Here is a 25,368-nt window from a genome sequence, read left to right on the forward strand (position 1 = left end):
CCATTATCCTCTCCCTACCCTTTTCAGTAAGAAAACTTCAGAGGTCCCAGCAGACCCAAGGCATCTTTGCTTAGATTTGCTGTTCTAATACTTCTCCTGGGAGGCCTGTCCCCCTCCAGACTCTCCTTCAGCTGCTGACACTTCCTTCATCCCTGTGCTGACCACCTCTCACCTCTGCATCTCCCACATGGTTTGCACCCACTGGATCCCACCCCACAGCCCCCATGGGCAATGGCCATTTCACCCAAGAGCATTTCACACTGCCTGTCCCGCTTACTGGGACAATCCTCAGATTGGGCAGTGGCAGAAGGAAGCAGGGAGAGTGAGCCACACACAAGTCAGTGCTTAGCACAGGCTGAAGCAGCACCAAACCAGCCAAGGAAGTGTCCAGCAGCTGCTCTCCTTGCTGCAGCTCCAGTACCCACTGACTAAAGCTGTAAGCTTCAACATGCATTTCTGCACCTTTTCCAGGGTGGGCACAATTCAAAGCAAGCCACATGCAAAGTGCTCCCTCAGGCTCCCTTCCCCTCTTTGTACATCAGGACTCCACTGCTCCTGCCTCTATCCTCACCCCTCCTGCCTCTGCTTCCTGGTGCAGTTGTTCCTGCTTTGAGCTCTCATGCACACCTGTGCCCCTTCCCTCAGCTATGTGCACTTAGATGAAACTAATGAGGTATTACACTGGTGACAAGCAGGGCTTGTATTTTACATGCAGACACCCTCCTCACTCACAGACAGCAGAGCTCTTCTACTGCCACCCTATAATTAAGCAGCTCTGGTTTTTTCAAACAAATGGAAACGCTTCCTGAAAAAGTACAGGCTGCCTGTGGAGGCTGGGTGTACGAATCTGTGTTACTGCATCCATGTAATTAACACTGACTTTCACCACTCAGAGCTAGAAGAAACAGCATCAGAGACCTAATGCAATTAGCAGCTTGCCAGATACTACTGGCATTACCACTGGTAAAGGCAAAGCAAAGCAAAGCAAAGCAAAGCAAGTCCCTCTCTTTTTGAATAGAAAGCATCACCATGAATTGGTTTAATTTTCTTAAGGGTGAAGGAAGTTAAACATTATCAAGAAGTAAGCATGTGTACCAACTTGTATCACCATCAGTTTGGCCCTAAATGTTCAATGAAGGGCTGTGTTACAGCTGTATAACACCTCTAGGATTTTACACCTATTCTTTAAACCACCCTAACAGACAGATACATAGATCAAAGAAATAGAAAACCATTAACATGAATTGCTACTGGCAAAACAAGGCAGATCAGAGAAATTATGAGTCATCTTTACTGACACCATATGATTTCTCTCTGCCTTTGGCCTCTCACAGCCTGAAAGTTTACATCTGCACAAGTCTTAACTTTATCAGAGAATGTTACACAGGAATTCAAGCAGAAATAGTGCTGAGGCAAAAATTCTTATCAGTAAATTCTGGAAATAAAGAAAACAACTGATAGGAAGACAAGGTGTTGGGAGAGCTGTTTCACTGACACAGCTTTGCAGGAAAGAAGATTGGGACAAAGGTGCTGTTCTGAGAAACAGAAATGCTGGACATAATCCCAAAAGAGAATTAAAGCCTTGGAAAAAGCTATAAAAGAAGTAAAGAAGAGAGGGGACTGTGTTACCTTTACAATAATCTTATACCTTAGGGCAATGGCCAATTCTCTTCTTCCTAAGTTTTTATAATGACCTGCACGTGCATTTATAATCTGCCAAGTTTAGGGATACTAGATAAGTATGTATGTAACATACGCAAGAATCAACTATTAATGTTTGGATAATGAAAAAATTAATTCACAGATTCTGGCCAGGAAACAAACAACTCAGAAAAGCCTTCACTTAGGGGTTCACTAGCAGAGATTCAACAGGCAGCGCTCGAAGCCTGATGAAGTGTGGGATCCTGACTGTCTGACACCAACGCAAATTATCCCTAGTGACAAGAAGACCAGACAGACTTGGTCAGGTGACATCTTGTACCCAGCTCCTCTCTGCAGTAATCACTCTTAACAAAGCTAAGCCTCAGAATGGGAAATATTTCTCTGTCCTTTTCCATCTTACTTCCTACGTAAACTGATGACTGAGGCGACAAGCCATCTTACACAACACACCTTAATCAAGCCCTGCAACAATACATTAGCAAGAGCCTCAAGAAGATTATTATTTTTCAAAAGAATACCCTGTGTGCACCAGGTGTACACTCTAAGAACTACTACCAGCTCCCAAAAGCTGCAAGAGATGCACTGGCAGAGTTTAGAAAGGGCTGAAATGGACATCCTGATGAACTGCCTGAAGCCTTTCCCAGAGAACCTGCGACAGGAAAAGAGGACACAGCCTCAAGCTATGACAGGACAAGCTCAGGCTGGATACCAAGAAGAACTTTTTCACTGAAAGTGTGGGTAAGCATTGGAACAGGCTGCCCACAGAGGTGATAAGAGCCATCATCCCTGCAAGAGTTCAAGATATGACTGGATGAGGCACATAGTGCCATGGTCTAGCTGATCTGTGTTAAGTCAAAAGCTGGACTTGATGATCCCAGAGGTCTTTTCCAGCCTTAATGATTCTGTGATTCTCAGTCTAAAGCATATACGTACCAGCAGGAAATGACAAAGCAGAAGCAACATACTATAAAAAACACAATAATAATCGCGTCCTGCAACAAAAAAGACGTAAACAAGCACTGAATAAATGCAGAGACACAGCTACAGTTTTGGACAGACATTATCAAAGGCTGAAAGCTCCTACTGGCACATTACATTTCAGGAATGGCAAGGCAAGAACACATTTGCATTACCCCATAAGGCCGCACACAGGATCTCGGAATTGAATCTCTTCTTGTATTTGCGAATCTCTGGTGTGTCGCTCTGTGGCCGTGTATTTGTGGGGTTCACATTGACAACTGATCCTTTCCGTGTAGGGTCTTGCCTTATTGCCTCTGATCTCATTGCTTCACTAGAAAATCCTACTGAAAGAAAAAAAAAAAATAACATGCATGTAATACCCTTCAAGTGCTGGATTCTGGACATAGTTTTATATCATACAAACCAAATCAGTAACTGAGAACATTGAGAGAGTCCTAATTTTTGTAAGAAATGTAAATGGAAAAAGAAAATAAATTATGCAATCCATTGCAAAACAAATAAAAAGCATGATGGTAACATTCTTAAGTACTTTAAAGAGCCACTGAAGTCACTGAACCCTCTTTTAATTGTCGTCTTCAGCTACTTTACTTACCCACAGAAGTCACAGTTGTCCCACTAGATGGAGAAATCTGTAGTAATCTGGGGTCTATAAAAGGTGTAAAGGAGGAGGAAGATTTGTGTTTCTGGAGTGTGTTACTAGCGGACTGAGTCTGCAATGTAAATTTCAACTTTATTAATATTAATGACAATAAAAAGCACGGATAACAAACACCAACATTTTAAAGTCACTATGGAATTATGCTACAGAGCCTCCCCAAGCTTTTATACTTCCTTTATAGATACACAATGCACCGCAGGCACCACACCTGAGCTAGATACATATGCACACTGCACATGTTACAGCAAAATGCAATTAGCTGAATTGTCATCCCTGAACCTCAGCTGCTAGCGAAGCTTTTTAGTACAGACCACTACAGTCAGGCACAAAGCGAGGGAATGTCTCTCCTTTTGAAAATCTGCTTAAATGTATGTATACTATTTTATCTGCAAGCTGCCCACTACCTACAATTTTTGAATTTATGAAGCATCTCCTGAATTGAGGGACTTAATTAAATTATGAAGTTTGATCTCTTGGCTTGTGCAACAAAATCAGAACCATCTGGGATCAAGCATTCACTTCTATGATGGACTACGTTTCAATGTTCGCTACTGTTCATTCTCCCTATTTTGTATAACCTGAGCCTCTTGCCAGAAAGCTGCAGCAGATTCTTCCACCTTTATTTGACAAAGCAACATATTAAACCTGTATTGAACAAAGGGGCTCATTAGTGTGGAAGGTGTAGCAAACAGTGACATGACACTATGAATATGTAGTGGAAAAAATCACTGGTGCTTGTTGAGTTATGAGGTCTAAACATGAAAAAACATAAAGAAAGAAAGAAGACAAGTGAAACAATGAACTGTTAAAAGTGGAAATGGAACAACTTAAAAACCCTTGCCAGTTTAGTATTATAGTGACAACATATGATACCGAAACAGAATGGGACAAGTGGAAAAAAAAAAAGTGTGTGCATATATAAAGAGTGTGCATGTGGTAAGTTATACCAAGCAGTACTGGGTTTTTGCCCAGTTTTATGCAAACGTTGTTACAAGACACTTCTTTAGCATCAACTAATCTTCAACCTCTGATCTTCCTAAGCCTCTACAGAAAAAACCAGCAGTGGGTCTTTGGAGTTTATCCCTGCCCTGAACAGCCCAGCACCAAAAGGCTCCTTCCACCAGGCACTGCCACAGCCCCCACTTCCCAAGCTGTATTAACTGAACCCTGCTTATGTATTGCTTAGACCAAAGTAATGAGCAAGCGTATCTCTGGATCAATCTACTGATCTCTATAACCTACAAAAGTGTGATTTTAGAAAGATCAAAGAACAATGAAGCACAGCTGGAAATTATGTATAAAGCTAAATTAATTTCCAGGAGGAAACTCTCCCTCCCACCCACCTGCTATGTGGTTAAGAAGCATTTTCGATTATGTGGTAAGCATGTGCACTGCCATAAACCTACCCAGCTCACTGCAACCTCTCCTCATCACAACACTTGCACACCTCCATGGGACTCTACTCTGAGAAGCAGCAGGCTCTTTTCACCAAGTTTTGCTTGCCCTGTACCACTCCCTGCTTCAGAGGCTCCCCTTGTAAGCCAGGCTGGCCACCCAGCCAGGAGTGGGAACTGTCCAAGGCTCCCCGCTCACTGCTGGGGTTGGTAAGGGGCAAACAGCCCTTTGTTCATTTGTACATGTGTTAACTCCTCTGCTGCGAGGGGTTAACACATGGGAATGACCAGGCCTTCCCACCTGCACTAGGTAGAGGAAGGCACCATCCTGGGATCAGCCCAGGACAGCAAGAGGGAGCTTCCCCCATGGTAAAGCCTTCTCCACCTGGATATAATCAGTGCTGGTGGATAACAGTCATTTTTGCACAGCTGCTTCTCAGAGTACACACACACACTTGGAAAAAACCTCAGATACTTTCCCCCATTCATTATTCCAAAATAACAATACCTCAGGCTTTCACAACCCTCCCAGGCAGCACCTGATCTGTTCACCCAGCCCACAAGGCAAGCTTTAGTGAGCAAAATCCCTCCACGGCCACTTCCTCTCCCACTGGGTGAGTTTCAACAAGCAGCTCCTCATATGTGTGGAGAAACTAGTCCAGCCTTTACTGACAAAGCTGAAATTAACTGCTAATTCTGCAGAGGCACATAGCTTGCAATTAGCCTGCTCCCGGAATAAAACAGAATTAAAAAGAGTATTGGCTTGAAAATGCAGTAGTCAAGTTTAGTTTAAAATGAACGCCATGCAATTAATGACTCACTAAAAGGAAGCAAAAATAGTAAACTGGCAAGTTTGGCGTGGGACTGCTCTAGAGTTAAGGGCTTCTTACACAGAACTGAAATGTGTTATTTGGGAGGTGGGAACAAAGGTGACAGAAAAAAAAGCAGGGGAGATTGGCTGGAGTTCCTTTGCAAACTAGCTACTAGGCAATGCTGCTATAACCCTATGAAAGCAGCCAGCTGTGGTGTAAGACATACCTCATTAGTAGTTAGCTTGTCCTGGGGTGTCTGTGGGGACATGGTGGGTGTCGGCTGGCTGGAGGATGGGGAGGAGGAGGTGGAGGAAGTGGAGGAGGAATGGCTTTGCTGTAAGAGATCTGGCAAGAGGTGAATGCGACCGGCAAAGCCATTGCTCTCATGATGGCTGGCACGCTTTTTGTCAACTGTACTCTGTAGAAAAAACAGGCACACTTGTCTTGCTCAAGTGCTGCTTAAAAGTCTATATCCCTAACAACCTCTCTCCTTCTCTCCCTCACTTCCTACCTTTTCACTTTTAAAAAATTTTTTTATCTTTTAAAATAAGCTTATAATCCGTGCTTTGATGCCTGCATGGAAAGGGAAAGTGGGCAGAGCTACTAGATTTCATGAAATTCCCACCATCAGGCAAATGCTTGGTTCATGTGGTTGACTTGCACAGCCAGTTCCACCAATTAAGAGAACAGCAACTGCGCTGCTAAGTCCAACACCACAATAGGGACAAGCACATTTTTGGGGGTGGGGTGAGGATTTTTTTCCCTATTGTTTTGTTTAAAACTAACTTAGACCCTATACAGGTAGAAGTTTAGACTTTCTGGAGAATCCCTTCAGCTAACTATTTAAAACAATAACCATGAAATCTTAATTTTCAAACGAGGACTCAATTAAGAAATTGGCATTCAGTTGTGAAACTCAGAAATGCGATTACTGAGGAAACTCCTATAAGCTAGCACGCTCATTATCACACAAGCTCATTTAAAAACAGAGAACCATTATGTTTCAGAGGCACAAGAACACAATATTTTCAGAATCAAAGGCAACAACACAGTACTCTACTCTGTCCACATTCTCTGCCTCACCACCTATTTTCCTTCTCCCCCACACCAACCGTTGTGTGAATTTGCATGTACATGTGTGTGTATGTTATCTGGGTGGTCTGTATGCCCTAAACTACAAGTTCAAAACAATTTTAAAAAACCTTGAGTGTTCCCACCCCAGCTCCCTCCCAGCCTCATTCCTGAGACACATATTTGGTTCTGTGCTAAAACTAAGTTTTTGCTCCAGGTACTCGCTCCACACACCTGCAGCTTTTCTACCCTTCTCTCCCACAGACTGAGATATTCTGCATGGTGCTGCCATGAGTGTCACTGGAAAGCATGCAAAACAGAAGCAAGGGGTGAAGGGCTACTCTCCTCTTTGCATGCAACAAACATCTTGCTCCTCTGAAATTCTCTACAGCTGCGTCTTGATAATACGAACAACAAATATAATGTAGAAACAGCATGGGTGAATGAGCGAGTGGGTTAATGAGCACAGAAAGGGTGCAGCACTGCACAGGGAAGGAAAAGCAATACCTGTCGAACAATTAAGGTGCCCTCCTTAGAAGGAGTCAAGGCAGGTTCACTCTCCACATCATCATGGACAATCATGGTTTTTACTGACTCTGTTTCACCATTGCTCAAGTTCAACGTTGACCTATTTGTTAGACAAGAAATAACCGGAGTGAGATAACAGCACTAGTGCCCTGGCTGTCACTGCCCTGCATCAAAACATGCTCAGAATTCATTTGTATCATGGCCAGAGTGGAATATTTACATAAACTGCCTAGAAAAGCCTCTCTATCAAAAAAAAAGGCAAGATATTGTTAAACAGTTTCCTGTTTTGTAACACATGAAAGGAGAAGAGGGAATGGACATTGAGAAGACTATCCTTAGTGTTTGAATATATGAACATATGAGGCTGCTATGTCTTGCTCATGGACTGGAGCAAGCTGAAAGAGCTAACACACAAGCCAAAAGGCTAACTCCTTTTCCTTCAATCCCCTATAAGGCAAAACAGATGCAAAACACTGTTAGAGAGACTAACACTGCTCGGACATCATCTGGTCCAGAAGTAGATTCATCTGCTCCTTCTTGTTCCATATCATCATCTTCCTCATCTGTTGTCCCTGACTCCTCACTTGAGGATGAGTAATCCGTTACTTTATGTGGAGGTCGCACATCCTCTACTGCTCGCAACTCCTTCGCCAATGCAGTTAAATCCTATTGGGAGAGGGAAGAAAAAAATGTTAAAACTGATGTTGCAAGTAAGAGAGAAGAAGAGTTTGCAAAACAAACCCACAGGATTAGTGCCTGAGTTTGTTCACTTCCGTGTTTCCACTGCCCCAGCAGTACTGTTTCCTTTGACTTACTCATTCCTAACAGTTACTTTCTCATAAATTCAAGCACCAGAAGAGTCAATCTAAGGGAGTCTTGCCATATCATAGAAAAATGTGCATACTCTGAAACCCAACTATCCTGCTTTATGACTAACTGCACTATCATAAGAGATATGGCTACTGAAGAAAGTTTCAAGGAAAGACAGAAATACTGTGAAAACCCATTGAGTTTCCCAAGATACAACTGGACACAGAGCTGCTATTACAAGCTGGCTGCTTGTAATAGCCAGATGTAGAAAATGTCAGACATCTTTCACAGAAAGTAGGAAAAATGTAAGGTCTTACCACTTCTCCCTGCACCATTCAGCCCAGCATTGGCACATTCAGGTCAAATACACCATCAATGGTCCAGCCACAGGAAGGAGGCACAAGATTGAAAGAGAGAAAGGCATGGATTAGGAAGGAAGAAGGCCAGAGAGCAGAAATCAATCCCAGAAGCAGTGCAAAATCTAATGTTTGCAGTACTGATGTGCACAGCGCAGAACATGCTGCTAGACCCAGCTGATCAACATAAACTCCAGCTGATGTTCACCCCAATGGCACTGAACGAAGCTCTCAGTGTACTTTTTGTGAATCTACCTAAAAGAGAAGGAGGATAGGGGAGGTGGATGCAACTTACAGCAGGCTTGATAGGTCTGAAGACTTCCTTTTTCTCTTCAGGCTTTTTAGGTGCACTCTCATGGCGCTGTGATGGTGAACCCTCTGATTTGGATGATGCTGCACGTGCCAAGACCACAAAAGGAACACAGAACAAAGCAGATTAAGCAGGGAGATAAAATATGTTTTCTTACTTCACTCTGGAGTGAGGAAGACATGGGAGGTGACTGTTAGGGGTGTCTGACCCCAAGACCTAAGTTTCACTGGTTCACTACTACATTGTCCCTGAAGGACTATACAAAAACCACCATAAGCTGTGATTTGTATAGGTGCAACTGACCTACATCTGAAGCCAAAGTAAACGGTCACAACAATTGTAAATCAAAGAACCAAGGGGAAGGCCACAAGCTGGAAAACCTCCATCATCATCCAAAGTAGCCCAGCTGAGACCCATCCATGGCAGTCTGCACACTGTCAACAACCACCAGGGTGACAGGCAACAAGTGTCAAAATGTGCCATTGCACACAGGAGGAAGGAAGGGAGCTGTGAGGGCATGGAGACCGGGCTGTTTGCACATAGGAAAGTGCAGCAGCGCCTGGATGTGAATTCAAGAACAATGAAACAAAGTTTAACAATGATTTCTGTGCCTGCTGCCTTTCCCAAGCAAGGACACGTGGCCAAGAGGGTACAGGAAGCCAACCCATCTCTGACACTGCATGCTCAAAGATTGTTCCCTGTGAGGATTATCATCTGTAATTACTGAGTGCTTCAAAGTTTAATAAAATTAGAAACGCAGTGTTACAGAGGATAGGAGAAGGACTTACATCTCATCCTGAACCGCTCTCCAGACCCGCTCTGAGAGCCGGGGTGGGAGCCAGGTTGTGAGCCAGAGTTGCTTGAGCCAGAAGAACTGCCACTGCCTGGCCTTGGTACAAGCTTCTCCACCCTTTCCCACAGCAGACGAGGCTCTATATTGCTGTATCAAGGGAGGAAAGAAACTCTTTGTCACACACACTCCAGTCCCAGATTCCCAGCTCTAAACTGATACATCACTCTCTCTCAGTGTTTTGCTAATAACTCGGCTGAAAGAACACTTTAATGCTGAGATCAGGGCATCAGTAATGCTTCACAACCCTTTGAAATAACTATTACTGTATTTATGATGGTCAAGAAAAAAGTTTAGGTGGGTATAAGCTACTCCTTTTATTTGGAATTATCTACCTGCCATTCTTATGTGTATCACCTGAAGTGGACAATTCTCTCGGCCTGCATGCAGGTTTAAAATTTGGTCAGAAGTGTCCTAGGCACTAAACAAAAACCAAAAAGAACACCAGAATACCCTCACCCCTATCCAGTGAGCTAATTCCATGGTGACCTGCCCATGTTGCTCTGTTGAGCTCAGGAGTCAGCTCTTTCCTCCCCCTTCCTGACCTTTGGTGCTGTCTGTCACAGCCCAGGGAGGCTTTTTCCCCCTCTTAAAACCTGGTTATGGGTAAGAGGCCAGAAAATTTCTGACCTCTCTTCACTTTAGAAGTTACAAGCCCTCCTGCTGCCAGTAATCACCACGGTATACCCAAGCTGACCTGTTGCACTAAAAGGCAAGATATGCATAAACAGCCACATTTGCTCCAAAATTTGAAGGATATTTGAAATTATTGCAAAAATTACAGGGTATGCAACTCAAATGAGAAGAGGAAAGAAGAAATTTTGTCAGCATTTGTTGGCACGTGTGCCACATCAAGAGAAATTAATCATTACTGAAAAGGGATCCAACACCATCTTCCTTTCACATCCTACAGTCATTGCCAAAAGCTGTCTGGAAATGCCTGGCTTCCCATATGCCTCTTCCTTCCAATGCAAGAAAAGGAAGAACACACAAGCTTACAAACCTCGTGGAATTCCTTTGACCTGCTTGGTTATTTTGCTGCCCACTGCCCTGCAGTGGGGAATCACGGCGGGACAGGACTGGTGATCGGGACGTTGTTCTCACAGGTACCTTGGGAGAAAAAAGGTTGTGTTAAACCCATGAAGAGGACGGACAGGACAGGAAGATAAAACTTCTCCTGCCACAGAACACATTCTTAAGATCTTAACAACATGTTCTAAGTACAAGCTAGCATCAGTGGCCAAAAGCAGTAAACAAACACCCACAAAGCCAAAAGCCTTAGCTGTGATGCTGTTCAGAATTTGAATAGAACTCGATGTTTAGTCTTAATATTAAGTAGCGTTTAATGGTTATCACACGAACACGTACACGCCCCGCTACCCTCCCAACTACTGAGACATTTGAAAAGAATGTGGCATTTTGACTGAAGCAGGGGAGGCACAAAGCAATTTGCTGAAACAGCATGAGAATTAGGAGAATAAGCTCAAGGGAACCAAACAAATGCCCGGGAATGGATCAGCAGAAGGCAAAGACTGGTGGGGGGGGGAGCAAGAATATACTCAGAAGAAGCAAATCCCAGTGGATGGGAGGGGGGATGGAAGGGGGAGAGGAGGAGGAAATATATTGAATGTTTCCTTTTTGTTCAGATCCATCTCAATTTTAAATAAGTGTATGATTCATAGTTTGGGTTACAAACCGATGAAGAGGAATATTAACTCTGAGCAATAACCTCAGGGATATTTTGAATTCTTTCCTGAATATGGTAATTGTTTGTTAACTTTGCATAATAAATTGTTTCTCTGAAATAGCTGCATTCTATAAATAATTACCAATTTTATATGAAGCTTCAATATTGTACTTCAGGTTGATTATCATTAACCCATTCACTGAATACCTACATTATGATCTGCCTTCCAAAATACTGTTACCAGTGCTGGCACAAAGGCATGGTCTTCCCAGTGCCCAGGGTATCACATCCTTAAGAAAACTGTAATTAATAATAAAAAAATAGCACACATCTGTCCTTCTACTCCTTACCCTTGGAGGCACCTCGTCACTGTCTGATCTAGCCCAAGCCTTTTGGGTGGGGTCGGGTACCTCCGACTTAGAGTCAGAACTCTGATTAAGCACTTCACTGCGTGAAGGTGGATATGGGTCCTGGGAACGAAGATGGTGATGAGCAAATTTGGGAGAAGGGTCACTGAAGGAATGGGATCGCGAGACAGGGGAAACATTGTTCTTGAGAGATGCCAGATGGGACCACTGTACCTTACAAGAAAACAAAACATAAAACATTCAATGCGCTCAGTATAACCGGCTTTCCAATTAACACAGAATAAAGGCAGGTGGGGCAGGCAGAGACAAATTGGTTATGGCATTAGGTAAGCGTGGGGGTGGAATCGATGCACTTAAAAGCAAGGCAAGCGCCCAAGGAACGTAACAGACTGAAAATACAGCACATATGCAATTTCTGCGTGATGCGCTCTCCACACACACGTACACTGGTGCCCAGAGGGAAAGGGGATCCAGTATCTGCACCATGAGCCTGAGTTCAAAGGCCACTCAAGACAGAAGTCACCTTCTGTTCCCTGGTCTCCAGTGGGCTTTGGCCAGGTCTCATGGTGGGCTGGGAAATTTGAAGTGGACATCCAATTGGAGCAATGTACAAAACTAAAGAATGCTCTAAATTGGGTAAACCAACAGACATTTACGTTTCCTAACAAATTCAGGGACTGGATACAGCTTGAAACTTTTGGAGAAAGACCATAACACAAAGCCTTTATTCCTTTACAGTTATTGCAATATATATAAAAAAACATAATATATATTGTATATAGTATACATATGTACAATGCATATTATACTTACACCATATATGTACCGTATACTGTACATATATACATATTTATACACAAGGTACACACACACATTTACATGCACACATATTCAATTACACATACTGAGAAGGCATAACAGTGACTAAGGAGTTAAAACTCCATCAGGGTTTCCAGTGAAATCCATATTCCCTTCAGCCCACTTCCTCTTTGTGCATAAGCCTGTGTTTCAGAGTTAATCTCTGACACTAAGGAGGAGGAAAAGTCACAACTGAGGAACATGCTGTTTTCACTCCTAATGATTAAGCAAAACTTTGCTTTCAATCCCAGTTTCAGTAGGCTGGCTGTATTTGTTTTTATGTTATTATTATTTCCTCAATTTTAAGACACACAGCTGTTGAAGAGCCTGATTATCCTTATTAAGAGTGAAAGACACAGACTTTAAAAGTAACTGGCACAGAGTATGAAGATACAAGTCCAATATTTTGAAATAGTCATAGAGGTTTGAATAAAAGCCAGGAAATAATGACAGATGAAGTTCTGTCCTGATTTCTCCCACTCTTCGTCTGTTCAAATTCTCCTGTTGTCCAAAAGAGTGGCAATACCTAGTTAAAATCAGGGATGGTTTTAGCTTGCACTGTCATCAACAGACTTTATGAAAATTCTGCATGGAAACAGAGGAACTAAATGCAGAACTCTACAGTTTAATTTAGCATACCTAAACTGCTCAGAATTCATGGGCTATGTCTAACTTTTAGACAAAGGTTACTTTTTCAATTCATGCCATAACTCCTATGAGATCAGGTGTCAAGATCGGGAGGCTCCTGGTTAGAAAACAATAGAACAATGGCTACCATGCAGCTACGTGGTTTCAACCTCTTCTTGATTTTCCAGGGGTGGTACAGAGCTTTATTTAGCAACTGCAGGCCTACTGACAACAAACTTGCTTTTCTTAGACATGTTTTGCAAACTCTTTGAAACAGTGCTCACACTGCTAAAACCCACTTGTTTAGTTAGCTTTTATCTGCAAGAATTTTAAAAACCAAGCAAGTGCGCTTCTTTCCTGAACATCGTTTTTAGTAGTAAAAACCTTGCATAGAGCAAGTTCTGAATTGCAAAATGCTCTGCAACTGCCACCAACATTTAACCCACTGTGTCACTGCTGCACAGATAACAATGGGATACAAGAGCTCTAGTCTAGCTCTAACATGAAAAAAACCCAAACCAAAAAAACACACCAAACCCACAAATCCATCAGTTTATCAATAAAATAAGCAAAAATAGACAAAGAGTAAATCTACAGAATAAGCTGGTTTGTGTAATAGTACTACCCTTTACAAAAGGCTTTTTAAGTGCAAAGATCTGCAAATCTGAAGGAAGCACATTAGGACTTCTGCATTCCCTTCAGGCTCACCAAGATTTTCCTGGGCACTTACCTGGGGCTCCATTGGCCTCTGCAGGGCAGGCTGAGCAGGTTCTGAGTTTCCATTGGAAAAGGACTCTGATCTTGAAGGCACTGGTGGCTCCAACACTTTGCCCATCTGTTTAGACTGTGCTTCAGGGGAGCCCTGATTAGTTTTCCTAAATCTCTCCTCCACCTAAGCCAAAATAAATGGAGGTTAAGCCTCAAGTCAGTAAAACCAATTACAGAAGAAATACAAAGGGGAGTACCACCTTTTCTTTACCACAAAGAAAGCAAATACATTTGGAGTTTGGGATTTTTCCCCTACCACTTTTACCAGTACTCTAAGTTCACTGAGTGAACTACACCAAAGCTCCAAGTAGGCCAATATGGATAATCCATACTAGGAAGAGAGGAGATACAGGAGGTAGCAACATGTAAGATAATATGATGAAAGACCATAATGGGACTTCTTTCTGCCTAGACTAATTTTCCATCAGTACTTTCCCCACAGATAATAAAGAGGATATACCTAAACAGAAACAACTTTATAATATAAAAGTATGCCCACCTTTTGTAAACAATGGTTTTGGATTATCTGCTTTCCTGTGCTTCTCTCTTCAGCAACAGAAGAAGAGACAAGAGATGTTTCTCTGCCAGGTAATACTGGAGTATCTTCAGCTTCAGCCACAAAAGTGTAGAACTTATCTCTCTTATCAAATACTCTCAGCACAAACTCAAAGGCTTTAGAGGGCAGTCCCATCAGTTTGTTTCCTGTTCTCAGGAAGGTGTAGAATTGATCTTACGTTAACCCTCAAGGGGAGGGGAAGACTAAATCAGAATGTGCTCAGTCCTCAGAAGACCATCAAGCAAGGTCCCTCTTTCAAGGCCACAACACTGACAACAAAGTGAGAGCTATGAAGGATAAGAGATGGAGGGAGGCTACAGGCAGAAAGGAAACAGCTTCTCATTTCCTAAGAAAGTCTGTTGCTAGAACCAAGGCAGCATGTGCCAGGTGCGCTGCCTCTGAGGAATGCTAAACTCAGTATTTTTTCAAAGCACCAAAGATCAAACTGGAATTTTGGGATGATTTAATTTGCTTTAACCTTTGTGCCCAGAGCACGAAACCAGTATTGGAAAGATTTCCTAATGCTCCCTAGGAGTGATGGTCTGGAGAGACTGGCTTCCAGAAGACAGGCAAGTTTCCAGACTCCTCGCCTCAGGTGGGCTCCTCTACAAACCCAACCTGTCTCAGCATTCCAAAATTTGAGCATAGCACCAAGTTGCCTATAGGGACAAGGACACAAGCTTCTGTTAAGCTCTACACAAAACACACCACGTCTTGGGAAGAGTACAACAATAATGGAGGCAAGCATCTTCACCATGCAATCACTTTCACCCTGTGTTCAACTTCATAGAGGCATTCTTTAAAGTCTAAAAAATAGGCCAGTCTCCTTGTTATGAATAGATTAAGGAAAAGCCTCAAGTCTTTCTGTCTGAAGCAACAGGTTTTCACATCTCTAGCTGTAGATGATAGGAAGTTTCTTCTACAAAGCACATAAACTGCACAAGCGACATGTCCTCAAAACCAGACAAGAAGTGGCAAGGAGATAGAGCGCATTCCTGGACAGAAACAGGTTCTGTTCCAGTCATCTGACTGTCTGGAACTGGAAGTGATATTAAGTTCTAAGCTCCCTGCTGTTTCCCAAAGCCAATCTTAGAATTCCTATTCCTTTTCCTTATATACTCATTGCTACTGCAATGAGAAAAAAAACCTAATCACCAAAAAACTCTGCCAGTCAGGAAGGTCAGTACACTTCACCTTACCATCCCAATATCAGCATCTCTGTAGGTGGACACTTTTTCTGGAGAGCAGTATGGCTGAAAGTGTGAGGCACAGAACACTTATTCCAATTCACTGTTTTATGTAAAGAATGATGTCAGAGTTAATGCCTGCTGCTAGGATTAAATGGTGGCATTCCCACTGCCAGGTATCAAGACCTTATGGCTATACTTCTGTCACACTTTTTAAAAAGACTATTACGCAATGATCTCTGGAAAGATCTGACTACTAACCAATTTTTCTGTCTTTACTCTTTTGGGCTAGAGCAATCACAAAACAAAGACTACAACAGGAAAAGCAGCTGAGTCAGTGGTTCTCCGAAAGGATGGAACACTTGACTCTTTTTCTCTCTTTTTCAGCTCTGAAAGGAAAATGAAGCAGATACAGTTCTGCATCCCTACAAATCCCAGCCAGCATTCAGGCTGGACAGAAGTGCTAGACTGGCTAGGCTTTCACTGAGGTGGGCCAAGAGCATGCAACAAGGACAAGAGGGCTGGTTCCATGTCTGCACTATCACACACCAGACAAGTCTGAACTTCCAAGTAAGAAAGACACATCAGATATTTCAACCATCAAGCAAAATGAATGAGATAGGACAAATATGGTTTATTAAGAACTTGGACAACAGCATCTAGAGTGAAATGAGTTTGTGTCCACCCCAAACAATAGTACTTCAAAGGCACTGCTGGATGAAGCTGAACCAAGAGCTATTTTATCATGTTTAGCAGGCCTAAATATATTTTCTGTTCTTGTTCCAAAATGTATTTACCTAGTTCCCACATGCAGCTGATGAATGCCATTAAGAGCTTTGACTAACATTGCCCAGTCTGGTGGTTTGTGGGCAGTATGGTGCTCAAGGGAAACACAAGAATAAGATCACTGAAAGAAAGCCAAATATACATCAAAGAGGTGTTCACTTGCTCACCCATGTTACTCAAGGACCAGTGAAGACTGACTGAAAGACACAGCACTTCAGATCAACTTGTTGTTGCCTGAAGTCCAAGAAGGCAGCACCACAGAGTTTCAAAAGAGTGGGACATGATCTCAGAAAAGAATACTTAACATTTCAAAAGTGAAACTAATAAAATTCAGGTTTGTGTTCATGAGGAGGAAATTTTGAAAAGTGTAAGTTAAAACACCAAATGTGTACACATGTGCTGAGTGTTAACATCCATCATAGGCTTTCCAACTGCCTCTCAATTTCAAATCACCAGTACTTGCCAGAGACACAGACTGCTGGACCAGCACTTCCTAAGAAAACATGTCTGATGAAGCACAGATACAACTTCCTGACATGATACTTTCAAATCCAGGCCCCCTTAGTCTGCAGCCTTCCAGACCTTCTTTCCAACTCATACACCTCAAAAAGTCTGAACTCCAGTGATTGCAGCAGAAGTACTCAGAAGTTGCCCTAGGGCTTGAAAACCAGTAACCAACAGTTTAAAATATCCTGCTACTTATGAGCGGTGCTTTGGCCTCCAACCGTGCTGTAGCAGAACTGCGGTCATGCTGATGGCAGCAGACAGAGAAGCAGTAAGCAGACTCCTGTTCGCTCGCAGCACTTACCTCACGTGCTCTTTCAGCAGGCTCATAGTGGGATTTTGGCTCAGGGGTATGATAGCTTTGTTTGTTTCTTTCTTGCTGCTGCTGCTGTTGTTGCTGCTGCTGTTGCTGCTGCTGCTGCTGCCTCCTGTGGTCATGCTGCAGCGACAGGAGGTAGGCTTGCTCCTGCTGCAATTGCCGCTGGAGTCGCTCTGCCTGCCGGTGCTCCTCCATCTCTCGCCATCTGTATTCCTTTGAGAGAACGGGTGAGGAATTCAAGACATGACACTGACCGTAAGGTGGACGTGTCCCTACCAATCCCATTAAAAATGCACCTTTCTTGTTGCTGTTTTGTTTGCTTGTTTGTTTGTTTCATTGTTAACGTGTAGCCAAGAGCTAAGTTAGACCCATATGACTTGTGTCTTATGTTGGGAAAGTCATGAGTGTACTGCTAAGCTTGACATGATTGCAGAGTTATGAAAAAACTGATTTTTATTAAAGGGAAAAAAAGAGTTGTTTATACTAAATCCAGTGTTAAGTTCATAAAACAATGATTTAGACCAACACTAGGCCATTGTATCCTGGGGTGGATTTACATATCATGTGTGCTTTTGATCTGCAACACAAGCACTCTAGTTCTTCACTGAATGCCAAGGTCTGTTCAGAAACTCGACCACCACACCAGAACTGTTCCACTTTAACATAAAGCCTCCTCTTATTGCCCAGAAAGCAGTGTGACCATACAGCACTTCTCATATGTGCCTGTCAGCCCACAACACTAGCATAAATGGCCTTTTAATCAAGCTCCTTTGTTGTCATACTGTCAGTGCAGCTGTGCCTGACTGAGGGAAGCCTAGGACTGGCTGGATAAATGGATCCTATAGCTACTGAACAAAACAGATACAGTGCTTTACCAGTAACATGGCCTGCTCCTGGAGCAGCTGCTGCTGTAGAATTTCCAAGTGCCGCTGCTCCTCTTCTAGCTGTCGCCTGATATACTCCTGTCACATAGAAATTACCCAGCAATAAATTTATTCAAAAGGAACGCATCAGAACCCCCTGGGTGGAACACCACACACTACTTCCCCAGTTCAGCTTTAATGAGAAACTCACTTCAGGATGGATTAGTGCCTGCAGAACAATTTAGGAAGCCCTGCCTCCTGAGCATTACATTTTGGCCCCTTCTGTTCTGAAATGTGCACTCCTGCAAATGTTGCCGACACAGGCCAGTGCTCATTTATGTATTTTGGAAGTGGTTTCAAGAAGCAGCAAAATGCACTTGAAGGTTTTGGTAAGTTAAAACACAGCCAAGTCTGACTCAACACAGCCAATACAAAGTCACATGCAAGTTGTATTAAACATTAGTGTGTTGCACTGGTGCGATGAACTGTTAGCAACAGCTAGAGCCAGGCATAGTGTAGGCAGAGCTGGAGCAAGCTCCCCCAAACGGGCTCTGCCAAGTGCAGTCGGGACCTGCCCTGCTGAGTCTCCCCTGCCGCCCTCACCAGAAGCCTCTCCTGAGCAAACACTGCCAGCCTTGCTGAATTATGCGATGGTTATGACACAAACAAACATCCACCAGGAAACAGAAATTAGACCAAACTCGCTTGCTCTTGCCATCTAGCCACCTCTTCACCTGCAGCCTCAACAGGTCAAGACATTTACCCTCGCTTCACCTACCCCCTAGAAGAACTCAAACTCTGAAGCACCAAACCCAAGCTGGTAACATCCTACCATGCAATTAATGGAAGTATGTAACATGTGCATGCGCACACACACAAGCACACGCACACATTTACAGTGTATGCATAAAGAAATTAATGGATCAGTGATACAGTGATGGGAGTTATAGAAAGTCTTGTGACAGACTGATGAGATACACCATACTGTTGTTACGCACATTGGCTGAGCCACAGTTTGAGTTAACAAAAATTCTAAGAGGGAACGTGTCTTTTCTTCTAAAAAAAAAGAATAAAAATTCAGAGTGGTTCAGCTTGGCCACACCAATTAACCATTTGTCATTACTGGCACTGTGCGTAATTAGCATTTCAACAGTTTAAAAAGCAGCTGGGGGAATACCCGGTGTCTGCCCAAAAGCAAATTGCTATGCTGTAATTAGACATTTTCCATATATTTATTCCCATTGGTTAGTCTTCTCTCCTTTTGACTCAAGAATCTTTGAAACATACACAAACACAATAAAATTTCCCAGTAACACAATCATCAGTGATCTCAATACAGTGAATTTATGTAAGAAAAAATTAAGGTATGTCAGGCCAAACTCAGCATTCCTGAAGTTAATGGGAAATTTACAATCAATCAGCCTCTAGGACAGAAGTTTTGGCCCTTTATTTGCAATCAGTATTTTGCAGTACATGCACAGTAAGTATTGCTCTGATTATCACCCTGATTGAAGTTATTAGAGGATTTTAAAACATGCAGATTTCATGCATAAATATAGCAGCTGAATTTCGCAGTTTAACAAGTTTCTCAGTTGTATTTTCAATGTATTAAGGGCACACTGGCATAACTTAAGATATACTTGTTGCCTGAATGGGCATACGTTACTGATTTTAAACAGAGTAAGAGAGGGAAATTGAATATTGAAGTTTTAGGATGTAAAATCCTGTGCAGCTCAAAGATTCCATCTCAAATTCAGAGTATTCAAAGTTCATGCCAATGACCAATTCTGTGTGCCAGAAGCTGACACGCAACAGAGCTGCCCTTCTCTTGGGAAGCCTTCTGATCAGGGGCATGTCCTGCAAGAACCACTGATCCAGCAAGACAAGCCTAGAAACAGTTTTCAGCCCCAGTCATGATTTTGCCAATTCTGGTGATTTTAGTCCAGCCCAGGGGCATGAGCTGAATTTAGAATGAGTACTGCAACAAGACTTCTTTTTCTGAGGAAATATTGAGGCTGCCAGAATTTTCCATAAAGCCCTACAATCCTATGTTAGTGCACTTGCTGTCAAAAACAACGATGAAAGAGTTAGTATTACGTTGCCTCTAAGCTGATTTAGGCTTACTATTTTTTTAAAAATTAAATTAGAACTTAGAAGAAACAAACCTATTGCACATATATCTGTATCATGGACTCACCTGCTCCCTTTCTACCCTCCTCTTTTCCTCCTCTGCTCTTCTTCTCTCTTCCTCCTCTTTACGCCTCCTCTCCATTTCTTCCAGACGTCTTTTTTCCTCCTGTTCTCTCCGCCTTTGCTCACGCTCTTGTTGCCTTCGAGCTTCCCTTTCTCTTCTTTGTTGCTACAAAAAGGGAAAAGAAACCACAGAGTTTTACTTTTGTTGTTATCAAAGAAAGAGGTGGGGTTGTTTTCTATGGTGAAGAGCGGGATTTACCAGGACTAGCAAGCTCTGCAACTGAGTGACAAAACAGTTTATGCAAGTGCTCCACCAGGAAACTAAACTCATACCCAGCACACATCTATCCCTAGAAGCAGCCTCACTTAGACTCTCTGGTTTCTTCATGTGCACACACAGTGTCATGTACCATACTCCTGATGACAACTGAGGTGTGGAAACTCACTCCTCTCTTCAAGAAAGGCTAACACAAACCCCAATACTCAAACAACTGTTGAACTCAGAGATGACAACTTTCTTGAGATCAACAGTCTACTTGTTGCCAAAAGGGAGTGATCAGCCCTACTAAATCAGCTAACTCAAATGCCAACTATCTGAACTTTCTGTAAGTAGCTTGACTCTTAAAACAGTTGGTCTGCTAAGAATTTTGTAGTGTTGGCCCAACAATCAAGCTTAATTTAATGCACTGCCCAAAACTTTGCCTAAGAGAGAAGGAAGGCTGGCCAACAGCACCTCAGCTCCTCCCAAAACATCAAATGCACCTATATGTAAAAGAGGAAAAGCAGCTAAGTAAGATTTACACTTACACAGATAAGCTTCCACACATGACCCAAATACAAATGGGTGCTGATTAGGTCTGCTCAAGTCTGAAAAAAACCTGGAAAACAGCTCTAGAAAGCATGAACTATGAACTGACTCATTTATGTCTATGGAGCACCATATATGACTTCAGAGAAGACATTTTAAATGCCCATGTAGTCGTGACCAATTCTTCCTGCACTTCAGCATAAGCATCCAGTTACTCCACCTACCTCGAAATCCCAGGCAGCCTCCCACAACTGCCTAAGTGTCAAAAGACCCAGCTGTCTCCTGTTCAACCATCAACTGGGAATATCACTACATTTACTTTCTTTATAGGTTTCTAGAACATACTAAAAAAAATGGAAGAAATTTAAACCAGAAAATAGCATGCACAAATTTAATCCCAAGAACAAAAATGAAAACCTACATTGGTTATTCCTTATCACATTTATGTTAAGGTTAATACTATCCCAAATTTCTGTTGAAGCAAAGCTGCCACAGATTTGCTATCTTAAGGCACTTCAAACAGTCCAGCAAGAAAGAGCACTCACACTGAGTTTTACTTTGGCTTCACATATCCAGTTACTAGTATGAGTTTCATAATTGTTCTAAACTGAAAAAGCAAAGGCCGATCTACACTTGATGTGTTACTTCGCAGGATGAGCTTTCTCTGCTTGGAACATTTTCCTGCATTACTATGAAGGAACTGAAATATCAACAGACTTTCCATCTTCTGGAATCTATTCTGACATGACAGTGGAGAAGAAATACTGGGGGGGGAAGATGAGATAGCTCTTGGGTTTTCTGAGCTTCTGTGCCACGAGAAATTGTGGATGTCCTATCCCTGCCAGTGTTCAAAGCTAGGCTGGATGGGGCTTTGAGCACTGAAAGGTGTCCCCTGCCCATGGCCAGGAAGTTAGAGCAGGATGGTTTTTAAAGGTCCTTCCTAGACAAACCATTCTGTGATTCCACCAATTAGTAGCAATTTAATAATACAGGCTGCTTTCTAATTCTCTTTCATTAGTACAGTTTGGGGAAGATGTGACTTTCTTGGAGACCACTGTTGAAACACACCCACGCTGTAACTATCTTGCCCTCTTCCATGGCCCATAGCATCATCCTGGGTTCACTACCACCTTCCTGTGCCACAAGACAAACTCTTTTATCCCCCACACTTTCTTTCTGTATCTTCTCAGAAACACAGCTTCCTTGCTCTTGCATCTCTTCTAACTAAATCCATTTACCAGCCTTTTCACTCGTGCTTAAGCCAACTCTCTTCAATGAATGTAGATACAAAAATAGCAAAAGCGCTGCAAGGCAGCTACGGCACGCGGTGCATTTCATAGGTTTCACTGCTTCCCCTCCTTCATTTTTTTAAACACTGTAAAAGGATTAAGTAGGCACTTTTATTTCTGAATATATGCCTCAGTGTCAAGCAATTTCTACATTTAAGTCAATATATTCAGGTCCTTCTTGGCTAATCAAGTCTGACAGGCTTTTGTTTAAGAAAACGAAGACGTGAAGTACAATAATTCTGCTGCCTTGAGGATGCAAGAGACAGCACACTGCTGACTGGTTAATACAATATGCACATTTATCAACTCAAACAATATTGTGTTGACATTGCTAAGTGGATATATTGCAGATCTCAGGATGGCATCATTCTCACTACAAGGAAGACAGGCAAATTCATTGCTTCTTGAATTAATCCAGAAGTATTCAGCAATAATTATAAATAACTGGACTTAATATGAGGAAAAATGTGCTACAAACTGATTACGAGAGCCAGTTTCCCATGGCAGCACAAAATAAACAAAATCAATTGTCAAAAGATGAGATTTTAAATGAAACCTTGATCCCAATATCTAACTCAGCACATCAGTAGATATTTATTACCCAGCAAAGGAATAGGGGGTAAAAACAGATTTAAGACAAATCTCACAAATGTGCTACCCTCTATGTGCCAAAGTAGGCAGGGAGATCAGGATTCTCAGCATCACTTCCACCTTCCCATCAGACACTGTCTCAGCCTCCTGCCAGAAGAGTGGGACGGGAGGAGTGCAGCACTGCAGGAGCCTGCACAAACACACTGCATGATTCCCTTATTCCCAGCCCTAGATGTAAAATAACATCAACCTCAGCATCAAACCAGTCGTCATTAATGAAGTGGAATTTACTTTTAACATGCCCAGGGAGAGGAAACCTACAGTGACAACCATCTCTTGGGTCCTAGTGCACATCTTGGGTCCTAGTGCACACCTAGTGCAATGCCAAAGGTGCTTTGTAGCAAGTTGAGTCGATCCAACCTGGCCTCAGAGCCAGCCCTAGACTGACTTTGTTGCATCCATCTGTTGGCACAAGGATGCCTTCCTGACTGGCTCTAGCAGCTCTTCCATGTGGACACCAAAACCTGATCACTGTGGGCCTTAGGCCTGCCCGCAGGACAGGAATGGGACAGGGAAAACCATTAGTTAAAATCAATGTCATATTTCTACATATAAAAATTTGCCTCCTAAATTTAGTTTGTGTGATTGTCAGATACTGTAATTTTTGGTCATGCACTACAAAAAAGGCCTGACATAAAACACTGTTGTCCGAGAAACAAACAGCAGGTATAGATCTAGATTCCCGAACGTATGGATGCATATCCAGATCTTCTAAAGTTGGCATGGTATTACCAACTTTCATGCACATGTCAGATGAAAAGCTTATTTCCAAGGAGCAAACTGTTAGCCAGAAAGCAAGGCAAGAACTCTTCAAAGAAATGTCAGAAATGCCAAAACAGAATTTTGACAGAGCCCATACTGCCTCAAATCACTGCATTTCACAAAATGGGCATTTACAGTGCAAACAACATTTTAAAAACCCACAAAGAAAATACAGTGTCAATACCCTGGCTCCTTATCTGGTTTTAGGGTGCAATAATAATGATCTCATAATGGAACCTGACATCTCCAAACTGGAAGTCCATGCAATAGAGCACGATTTACCAGGAGGGGGCAATGCAACTACACATGCAGTTCGTCTATACCAACGAATTCAGGCCCTTCCTACAGTGAAACGTTCAAGATAGATCCAGATCCTATAATTATAAATTCCTAAAATATTATTACTATGTCTCATATTCAGAAGAAGATTGATGGTACGTATGTTAATTATTTCTTTCACAAAGAATTAGGTAGCCCTGTATCAGCTTAGGAAGAGAATCGGCAAGATTAATAAAGAGATTTTTGCTTTGTCCACAATAGAGATAAACCAGAAGTAGAACTTCTTACTCAGAACCAATCCAAGATGCAAGCAATTCAAATTAAGTAGATAAGAATAAGCTCCCCTTCTGTAAAAGAAATAAAGCCCTGGCAAAATTGCCTGGAGGTACACCTACATTAGCATCTTGGTTCAGATCAGGTGTGCTCTTTTGAAGTGAATCATCCAAACATCTCCACTTATCCAGTTTTGTTTCGTATTCTGAAGATGTCTTGGAGTGCCAACCACACCTTTTGGATGAAATTAAAAAGGCTGATGCACTCCAACCACAAGCAGGCACAGAGTCTAGACCTCAGCCAGTCCAAAGGAATTCCTCCTGTCTTTAAACACATGAAGTCTTCAGGTCCTCAGCACTTTAATTATTGTGCTCCACAATCTGCTTCTACAGGACTGCTCTACTTGCCAGTGTAGCTATAACCTACCACTTCAAAAACATCCATCTTGGGTTCTCATAACCAGGGACAGAGACACCATTTAATGAAGCTATCCTGAACTGGAGAGGTCCACAGAGAATGGGGTTCCAGCACAGCCAATTCTTAGCTTCCTGAGAGACTCAGTTTTGCAAAGTACAAGTTCAAATGCCTTCTCATACTCAGCAGTTGTCTCCATGTTGCTGAACAGAATCACAGAGTCCCATTAAAACAGCCAGGAACAGGTCAGATTTCTTGTTTAAACTATCTAAACACCTACACAGTTGAAGGTCTTTATATGTATTTTAAACGAGGGTTGGGGGTGGGACAAAATCCCAGTCGCAAAATTCTCACGTAATTTTCTGTAGTTTGACCAGATGTCATTTTCACCTCCTCAGTAGGACACAAACTACAAGGTTCCTAAAACAACAACTTTTAGAAGTCACCTATATGCCTTTTAAAAAGTAATCTTTTCTCTAATACTGCTGAGAATTAGAGTTTTTGGCAGATGTCCTAAACACCGTTCCTGTTACAGTCTCGGTCAAAACTGTCTAGGCTCTGTGCCAGCATTGTAAGAACAAGCCCTCAATTTTAATTTAGGAAGTGGGGAGGGAGGGAAGTATATGCAACTTGTTCAGGAAGATTAACTAATGCATAAAATTCTACCAAAGAATATTAAATAGGTACATGCATACATACTTTACACAAGCAAAAATTACAAGACAGCAAGTCTGGTAAAAATAT

At 42.4% G+C, this 25,368-nt stretch overlaps 1 protein-coding gene across 5 annotated transcripts in view; it reads right to left on the minus strand.

The window, feature by feature from the left end:
* The window catches only part of MAP4K4 (mitogen-activated protein kinase kinase kinase kinase 4), a 161,346-nt gene that overhangs the window by 14,596 nt on the left and 121,382 nt on the right, over positions 1-25,368 (minus strand). Inside the window, exons 13-25 of one of the 5 annotated variants that reach the window (XM_084225700.1) lie at positions 20,153-20,314; positions 17,968-18,054; positions 17,078-17,305; positions 13,703-13,864; positions 11,470-11,700; positions 10,436-10,542; positions 9,371-9,522; positions 8,568-8,665; positions 7,597-7,772; positions 7,086-7,206; positions 5,734-5,925; positions 3,236-3,353; positions 2,796-2,966 (exon numbers count right to left, since the gene is read on the minus strand). In XM_084225700.1, coding sequence (XP_084081826.1) covers positions 2,796-2,966; positions 3,236-3,353; positions 5,734-5,925; positions 7,086-7,206; positions 7,597-7,772; positions 8,568-8,665; positions 9,371-9,522; positions 10,436-10,542; positions 11,470-11,700; positions 13,703-13,864; positions 17,078-17,305; positions 17,968-18,054; positions 20,153-20,314 — 2,005 coding nt within the window. The remainder of the gene's footprint in view (positions 1-2,795; positions 2,967-3,235; positions 3,354-5,733; positions 5,926-7,085; positions 7,207-7,596; positions 7,773-8,567; positions 8,666-9,370; positions 9,523-10,435; positions 10,543-11,469; positions 11,701-13,702; positions 13,865-17,077; positions 17,306-17,967; positions 18,055-20,152; positions 20,315-25,368) is intronic. The other 4 variants (XM_084225697.1, XM_084225696.1, XM_084225699.1 and 1 more) reach the window with 4 other exon arrangements.

This window comes from Fringilla coelebs (genome assembly GCF_963513975.1).
Source record: "Fringilla coelebs genome assembly, chromosome: 2".
Classification (NCBI taxonomy): Eukaryota; Metazoa; Chordata; class Aves; order Passeriformes; family Fringillidae; genus Fringilla; species Fringilla coelebs.